The sequence below is a fragment of the Macaca thibetana genome, chromosome 6, assembly GCF_024542745.1.
Source record: "Macaca thibetana thibetana isolate TM-01 chromosome 6, ASM2454274v1, whole genome shotgun sequence".
In the NCBI taxonomy this organism is placed as follows: Eukaryota; Metazoa; Chordata; class Mammalia; order Primates; family Cercopithecidae; genus Macaca; species Macaca thibetana.
Window position 1 is genome coordinate 2,631,680 of NC_065583.1, and position 9,403 is coordinate 2,641,082.

Genomic DNA, 9,403 nt, shown 5'->3' on the forward strand with positions numbered 1-9,403 from the left:
TCTGTGACCTTCCTCCCCAAAACCCAAACCCCAGGCTAATAATGAGAAAAAGCATCACACAAATCACAATGGAGGGGCATTCTACAGAATACTCAACCAGTGCCAGGCACGGGGGCTCACACCTGGAATCCCAGCATTTTCAGAGGCCAAGGCAGGTGGATCACTTGAGGCCAGGAGTTCGAGACCAGCCCAGTCAACAAGGTGAAACCCTGTCTCTATTGAAAATTCAAAAAATGAGCAGGGCATGGTGGCACATGTCTGTAATCCCAGCTAGTCGGAGGCAGTAAATATGCTTATAGTTACTACTTTTGGGGGTTCTTTTTGAGACAAGGTTTCACTCTGTTGCCCAGGCTGGAGCGCAGTGGCACAATCATAGCTCACTTGCAGCCTCGAATTCCTGGGCTCAAGTGATCCTCCTACCTCAGCCTTCTTAGTATCTGGGACTATAGGTGCTGCCACACCCAGCTACTTTATTTTTAATTTTTTATAGAGACAAGGCCTCACTATGTTGCTCAGGTTGGTCTCAAACTTCTGGGCTCAAGCAATCCTTCTGCCTTGGCCTCCCAAAGTGCTGGGATTATAGGTGTGAGCCACTGTGCCCAGCTACTACTGTTATTATTGCTCACAGCAACTCAATGAGGTATGTATATTATTAACCCCACCAAAATTGAGGAAATGGGGTACAGAGAGAGTAAAATAACTTGCTCAGGGCCACATCCCTAGCTTGGATCCGAAGCCATGAAGTCAAGCTCCAGAGTCCATATTTCTAGCCTATGGGCTATTGGAAAAGGAGTCAATGAAAAATGGGCTTTGGGGTTATGGCAGAAGAGAAAACGCACAGAAGGGAGAAGACTAGGAAAGGGAGCTGGTGTGAAGGAAAGATGGGACTTCCACGTCGGAATGACAGACAGGAATGCTAGCGAAAAAGGTTAGGTCTGAGGACAGAGTTGGGGAAGATACTCAGAAAGCTGAGGGTTAAAGTAATGAAAATGGATCTCGAATGGGGAAAGAACAAGATAAAAGAGCCCAGGTAGGAAGGCTAAACTAGCAGGGAAGAAAGAGAAGAATCAGAGAAGGAAAGAGAGGCATCAATTAGACAGGTGAGAGGGACATCTGGACAGCTTAACATCCCCGCTGCGCTAGGAGGGGAAGGCCCCAGGCCTGCGTCCTCCCCACCTCTGGGCTTCAAAGCCCAAGCCATGCTGAACTCCTTCTGGGATGCCCTTAGTCTTCTCTAAGCACCAGTATCAGTCCCGGCCTCCAGCATAAACTCAGAATGCCCCCACTTCTGGGATATTTCCCCTGAACATTTAATTATGTTTCCTAAGATCGAGACCACGAACTCCCAGAAGATGGAAACGACAGCTTTCCTTTCTCCATCCCTGGGTGCTGCCCAGGGTCCTGTACACAGGGCTCAGTCAATGCTGTGGAGAGTGTCTTCCAGCCCTTCCACATCTTAGCCCCAAGTGTGACTATATCCTCCGTGAAGACAAAGACAGCTTCATGCCCCATTCTCCCCACCAAGCTCCACCGCAGCCGGAAGCATATGCTCAGAACTGCCTCAAATGTTGATCACAAAGTGAGTGGGGTGAATTGAGAGTGGTCTGGGGACAAAAGAGGCACATTCCTCAGCAGCCCCTCGCTAAGCCCAAGACACTGGGAAAAACTTTTGAGGCTCCGGATTCTTCATCGTTTTAGTTGGACCAAAAAGTACCTGGACAGAGTCTGGAAACGTGTCTACCATCTCTGCATCCAGAAGCCAACGGATGAAAAAGACAAACTTCACTCACTCTCACCTGAGCGGGCAGCAGATCCACAGCCATCCCTTCCTCCTCAGTGCTCCTGCCCAGGGAGAGCAGTGTGGACACAGTGGGTCTGCAGAGGAAAAAGGTGTCAAGAGGAACCCTGGTGTCAGGAGATGGCTTGGACAGAGGAAGTTACAACCGCCCATAACGTCCATCAGGTCTCAAAAAAGCCACCCCACATAATGACGTAAACCAAGACAAGCATTCACTAGGGCAATTTGCCAACCTCCACCCCTTCTCCATACTTCTATTTCTGCACTTCGACTCTTTAACTTCCACTTGAGGGCCTCTCAGCTACCTCTAGGCAAACTGTGACTCACCCATGGATGTCTGGAGTCCTTAGCTAGCTTTAAACTGCACGCCCTAACAGTTGCAATGAATATCCAGTTTCCTCGGGTGCCACTTTCCAGCCTAGCTAGCTGATCCTCAGCCTGACTGCCCTGCCTCGCCCTTTCCTCCCTGTGGAAGCCATGATAAACAGGCTTCCCCGCATCTCCACCCTAGTGACAGACCCCACTGCTTGCCCTGAGTGGCCCTTCCGTAGAGTGCTATGTTCTCCCCAAGAAACTGTGGGCATAATCCAACCACTCAGCTTTCCCAGCCTCTTACTACATCTTCGCCGGGACTTTACCCAAAGTAACAGGATTAAGACACTGTCCCCACCCAAGACACATGCCAGAGCTTTGCTGTCCCTCCTAAATAATACTCCACAGGTGCCGCCTCCAATGGCATCCACAGACAGAAACAGCCGTAGCTGCCCAAACACAAACCCCCGGTGGGAGGGGTGGAAACCGTGCCTGCCCCACAGAGAGCAGGGGCAGAGGCTGCCTGGGGCAGCCAGGCAAGTGTGAGGGCCTCCAGGCCTGCGATCTGCTGCGACTCCTCAGGGTGCCCGTGGCATGGAGCCAACCTGGGGCTCTGCTGGGCCAGCTCCAGCGAGTGCCTCGACCAGCCCAGGGGAAGCTGCCGTGCAAGGCCTCGGTCACGCGGCGACGCGCACCTCCTCCCAGGAAGCGGTGAGTGCTTTCCAGGCAGTATTTTTAATCTTCGCATTTACAAACGTGACGGAGACTGAGAATCAGGACGTCGTGACCTGCCCAAAGTCACAACGGAAAGTAGTAGAGCCGGGAAGGGAATCCTGATCCAAGCCCCAGGCCCCAGTTACACCTGGACAATGGCCTCGCCACCCTGCCTCGGTTTCCCCCGGACAGAGCGGGAACCACCCTCTCCGTTAGCAGGGATGCGCGGGTGCGTTCGGGCGATGCGCCAGTCCGCTGCCTGGCACCGGAGCGCTCTTGGCGGGCATCAGCTACTGCTTTTATTATTTCCGTTACTGAGAAGAAAACGCACAGAAGAAAACCGCAGCATGAACAATGACAAAAGGCTGGCACCCCCACCTCAACGGCCCGGCGCACCCAGCTCACCCGGCGAGGCGCTCCCTCCGCGGGTCTCCGGCAGTCCAGGCCGCTCCCGACGCGCCCCGGACCCAGTGGCCAAGGGCCCCTAGCCGCGCAGGGCTGCTCCCAGAAGCCCAGACGAGGCTGCACGCGGCCCACTGGTTGGAGAGGCCCGGATCCACGCCGGCCCGGAAGAGGCCACTGCGAGCGCCTCGGCCCCAGGCCGGCAATTCTAGCCAAGCCGGGATGGCCCAAGCCAGGAGAACCCCCGAAAGGCCGCGAACTGTCCCCGAAACCCCGCCGACCCCGGGAGAACTACCACTCCCGGCATGCCTCGGGCCCCGCGCCGACTACACTTCCCAGGGGACGCCGCGGTGCGCGCGGCGACCTCCGGGAGAGGAACCGCCTCCGCCAGCGAGAGCCCTGAAGGGCGACAGTCCGCGTAGGCGCTGCAGGGCGAGGGAGTCCGCAAGCCGCACACGAGGCAAGAGGCCTCCCGCTGCTGGCCGTGCTGCCTACAGCCCGCGCACTTGTTAGGCAAACGGAGTGGTTTGAAAAACAAAATCCGGAATTAGATGCATTTAGGAGGATCCCTGTGCTGTCGCTCCCACCGCTGGTTGTGATTATTTTTCTGTTGATACAAAATAATTTACATAATACCCATGTGAGTGTTACCTGCATAGACTGTGTAATGATCAAGTCACAGTACTGGGTATCCATCACCTTAAGCATGTATCATTTTTATGCGTTGGTATCATTTCAAGCCCTCTCTTCTATTTACTTTGAAATATCCATAATATTATTGCTAAGTAGAGTCACCCTAGTCTGCTATTAAACATTAGAAATTATTTCTTCCATCTAACTGTATGTTTGTACCCATAACCAACCTCTCTTCATTCCCCTTCCTTTCTGGCCTTCCTGGCCTTTGGTATCTATCCTCCTGTTGTCTATGTCCATGAGATCAAGTTTTCTAACTCTCGAATATAAGTGAGAACATGGAGTACTTGTCTTTCTGTGCCTGGCTTATTTCACTTAACATAATGACCTCCAGCTCCATCCATGTTGATGTAAATACATTATTTCATTCATTTTTATGGCGGAATAGTATTCCACTGTGTCTATGTATGACATTTTCTTTATCCATTCATCTACTGCTGGACACTTAGGTTGAATCCATATCTTGGCTACTGTGAATGGTGCAGTGACAAACGTGAGGGCAGGTATCCTTTTCATACACTGATTTCTCCCCCTTTACCAGTAGTAGGGTTGCTGGATTGTATGGTAGTTCCATTTTTAGTTTTTTGAGAAATCTCCACACTGTTTTCCATAGTGGCTGTACTAATTTACATTCCCACCAATAGTGTATAAGAGTTCCCTTTTCTCCAAATCCTCACTGGCATCTGTCATTTTTTTGTTTTGTTTTGTCTTTTTAATAATAGTCATTCTAACTGGAATGAGCTTATATCTAATTAGAAGGTGTTAGTAAACAAAAGAGCATGATATTTGTATAAAAATAGATACACACACCCCCACGGAACAGAATAAGAGAACCCAGAAATCAGTGCACCCACTTATAGCCAACTGATTTTCAACAAAGGTGCCAAGAACACACAATGAGGAAAGGACTATGTCTTTAAATAAATGGTTCTGGGGAAAACTGGATAACAACATGCAGAAGAATGAAATTGGACCCCTTCTCTCTCAACATATATAAAAGTCAACTCCAGATAGATTAAAGACTTAAAGACCCCAAACTATAAAACTAATAGAAGGAAACATCGAGACAACTCTTCAGGACATTGATCTAGGCAAATATTTTTTGTTGTTGTTGCCTGTGTTTTTGAGGTCTATGGCTAAGACCTCAAAAGCACAAGCAACAAAAAGAAAAATAAAAAGAACTATATTAATCTAAAAAGTGTCTGCACAGCAAAAGAAACAACATAGTGAAGCGACAACTTCTTGAGAGAAAATATTTGTAAATTACTCATCCAACAAAGGACTAATACCCAGTATATACAAAGAATTCAAATAACCCAACAGGTTCGTGACCAGCGGGCCAGTGTGGCTAAACCCCGTCTCTACTAAAAATACAAAAATTAGCCAGGCGTGGTGGTGCATGCCTGAAACCCCAGCTACTCGGGAGGCTGAAGCAGGAGAATTGCTTTAACCTGGGAGGTGGAGGTTGCAATAAGCCCAGATCATGCCACTGTACTCCAGCCTGGGCAACAGAACGAGATGCCATCTCAAAGAAAAGATAAAACAAAAAAAAAAACACACAACAGTATACAAACAATCCCATTAAAAATGGGCACAATGGCTCATGCCTGTAATCCCAGCACTTTGGGAGGTAGAAGTGGATGGATCACTCGTGCCCAGGGGTTCGAAAGCAGCCTCAGCAACATAGTGAAATCTTGTCTTTACAAAAAGTAAACAAAACCAGGCATGCCAGTGCAGGCCTGTAGTCCCAGCTACTCAGGAGGCTGAGTGCAGAGGATTGCTTGAGCCCAGAGGCTGAGGCTGCAGTGAGCAATGATAGCACCACTGCACTCCAGCCAAGGTGACAGAGTGAGACCCTGCCTCAAAAAAAAAAAAAAAAAAAAAAAATAGGCAAAGGATATGAATAGATATTTCTCAAAAAGACATTCAAATGGCCAACAGGTATATGAAAAATGTTCATTACTAAACATCAGGGAAATGCAAATCAAAACCACAAGATAGTTATGTTATTTTAAATTATTTTAATGTGTACCATACACAGAAGATGATGTATGCATAGGCACAGTTTTTGTTTGTTTTTATTTTTTTTTTTTGAGATGGAGTCTCACTCTGTCACCAGGCTGGAGTGCAGCGGCGTGCCCTTGGCTCACTGCAACCTCCCCCTCCTAGATTCAAGCAATTCTCCTGCCTCAGCCTCCCGAGTAGCTGGGACTACAGGCACGCACCACCACACCCAGCTAATTTTTGTATTTTTAGTAAGATGGGGTTTCACCATGTTGGCCAGGATGGTCTTGATCTCTTGACCTCATGATCCACCCATCTCAGCCTCCCAAAGTGCTGGGATTACAGGCATGAGCCACCGTGCCTGGCCCACAGTTTAATAATAATAAAACAAATACCCACATACCCAACACTTGGGTTACAAAAGAGAAATTTACCCCAAATTTGGAAGCCTTGTTCACAGTGCTCCCAAGTCATTTTCCTGAGTTGCTTTCAGCATTCTTTGTTTTGTTTGATAATTACTCCACATGCATGTGTCCCTAAACATTATTTTTGCAACATTTTAAATCTTAACCTGCTATATACATACAATATACAATATGTATGTATATAAAGGTAATCTGCTATATACATACAATATACAATTGTATATTTTCAATTGTATATTATATTCAATATACAATATGTATGTGTATAGTAGATATAAAGTTATATGTATGTATATAGCAGATATATTTATGCATAAATTTATATAAAGATTTATGCTTATATATGTATCGTGTGTGTGTATATATGTTCAACACAAACACTTTTAGATTAGTCTAGCTTGATACTGCAAAGTTCATTCATTTTCATTACTGTATAGGATTTCATTATTGATTCATTCAACAACAACAATTATATTGAACACTTATCCTGTGCCTGACATTGTGCTAGATTCTAGAAATACACCAGTAGGCAAAACTGGCAAGACCTGTGCACAAATGCAGCTTGAATTCTACTGGAGGAGAGAGAGGAAAGATAATAAGAGGAGTAAATATGTTTTGCGACAGAGATGAGTGTGAAGGCAACCAAAACACTTCACTCCAAAATATACTTCTCTGACATATCTTGAGATGGCTATTCAGAGAGCTTGCAGACAGGAATAGTCCTGAAAAGCAGTCTTTTGTAGAGGAGACTTGCATCTCTAGAGGAAATGAAGCGAAGTAAACAACAGAGGTGAATAGGCTTTCTCTGAGGCTCTCCCCTTGTCCAGATCTGGGAAAGATTAACTGAGAGTCTGATACCTTTGAAAATCTGGTGCAGAAACTTTAACCATGGGCTACCATATATTCTTAGGCTGCTACCTGTGCAGCTTCATTTGCATAATGAGTCTACCTTTTCTTCAGGTCTTTCCTCTTCTCTTCCCTCCTATAACCTGCCTTAGCCATGACCCAAGTCCCTGTTCTTCCTGTAACTTCAAGATGGTATAAAAATATCCACTATCTTGCCTTTCTTTGAGTTTTTGTATTTTGTATCACTCCTGTGCTTGTATGAACTTTAGTAAAATTTGTATGCCTTTTTTTTCCTGTTAAGCTATGTATCATTTTGTTTTATAGAGTCAAATTATCAAAACTTCAGGGGAAAAATTTAAACTTCCCTATAAGTGCAAACAAGAATTTAAAAAGGGAACAGGAACTTGGAGGGTGGGAGAATTTGCAATTTTTTTTTTTTTTTTTTTTTTTTTTGAGACAGAGTCTCGCTCTGTCACCCAGCCTGGAGTGCAGTGGCCGGATCTCAGCTCACTGCAAGCTCCGCCTCCCGGGTTTACGCCATTCTCCTGCCTCAGCCTCCCGAGTAGCTGGGACTACAGGCACCCGCCACCTCGCCCGGCTAGTTTTTCGTATTTTTTAGTAGAGACGGGGTTTCACCGTGTTAGCCAGGATGGTCTCGATCTCCTGACCTCGCGATCCACCCGCCTCGGCCTCCCAAAGTGCTGGGATTACAGGCTTGAGCCACCGCACCTGGCCGAGAGTTTGTGATTTTCTTGAATGGTTAAGAAACATTTCATTGAGAAGGTGACATTTGAAGAAAGACCCTCAGAAGATGAGGGATGGGCCAATGTAAGTGTCTGTGGGAAGTCTTTCTGGCAGAATGAAAAGCGAACTCGAATACCCTGAGGTGGGAGCATGCCTGGCTTACTGAAGGAACAAGAAGGAACTGTTGCTGAAGCAGAAAGAACAGGGAGAGAACAGTAGGAGATCCTAGGCAAGGGGGCAGAATGTGGAGGTTCTTAATGGATCTTATGTCAGTGGATTTCACTATGAATGAGAGGAGAATGCTCTGAGCAGCAGAGAATGATAAAGACTCCCTCCTTGATCAAACTTGAGTCAGGCCGTTCTGAGCCCTCTTTTCCACTAGGCCTTGACCTTAGCCCTCATCCTGTCCTGCCCAGCCCAGTCTTCGCAAACAGTCTTGATAAGTCAGTTTAGCAAGAATCCCCCAATTCTTGACATCTATCTGATAATTCTTCATATCTGACAAGAGTTTCTCATCCCCCACCTGTGATGTGTTAGCAAGAATGCTGCGAAGCCAGCTTAGCAAGAATTCCCTCGCCTTTGATGGCTCTGAAACCTCCCTCGCAGGGTTAGCGAGAATTACAAGCCAGAGTTTAGGCAGAATTACAGTTGACACTGAGCAGGGTGCAGTGGTGCACTTTGACCCACTTCCCTGAAGCTCTAACTAACCAAGAGTCAAGCAGTGTGCTGACCACCTGCTCCCCCATTGCTCCTATAGACAGAATCTCTGACACTGGATCTTCTAACCCAAGAATTGCTTAAGGTGTTTTCCAGATCCTGAATTCCAGCAAGATGGCTGATGCCAATGGGTCGGAAGATCCCCACCAGGGAACCGACTACACACAGGAATGCGGTTTCTTCCTCTCCCTGTCCCATGACTTGACCCCTCACTTTTCAACCAATCATCAGTCCCCACACTTTAGCCCTTCACAGAGCCAGATCTGTTAAGAACCCCATTCCCAAACCTCTCAGGGAGGCAGATTTGAGGTTTCCTCCCATCTCCTCATTTGGCTGCCCTACGATCATTAAACTCTCTGCTGCGACTCCCGCTTTTGGTGCACTGGTCTGCAGTAACATCTCCTCTTAGGAATTTTCTATCCATGGACCCCCTCATCCTTACCCTTGCCTATTAAACCCCACTTGTCCTTGTTGCATTTGGAGTAAAGCCAAATCTCCCTCCCCTATTGTACTAGCCTTGAATAAACTCTTATCTCAGTGTAAGAATAATTTTTATTTGAAAAGAGACACACTCTGATTCCGTTTTTAAATAATCACTGACTGCTGTGCTGAGACTAAAATGAAGGGTCAAAGGAAAAAGCAGACAGACTAGGACTCGTTAGGCTATTGTGGTCATCTCTGTGAGAGAAGAAAGCAGTTTGAACTGAGAAAAATTATGAGAAGTGGTGGAGTCTGGATCTATTTTGAA

At 46.9% G+C, this 9,403-nt stretch overlaps 1 protein-coding gene across 2 annotated transcripts in view; it reads right to left on the reverse strand.

The window, feature by feature from the left end:
• ZNF354C (zinc finger protein 354C) overlaps positions 1–9,086 on the reverse strand; it is a 30,178-nt gene extending 21,092 nt beyond the window's left edge. The window contains exons 1-3 of one of the 2 annotated variants that reach the window (XM_050794188.1): positions 9,083–9,086; positions 3,230–3,510; positions 1,797–1,875 (exon numbers count right to left, since the gene is read on the reverse strand). In XM_050794188.1, the coding sequence (XP_050650145.1) occupies positions 1,797–1,823 (27 nt within the window). In that variant the 5' untranslated portion in view covers positions 1,824–1,875; positions 3,230–3,510; positions 9,083–9,086. The other variant, XM_050794186.1, reaches the window with a different exon arrangement.
• Positions 9,087–9,403: the final 317 nt, after the last annotated feature.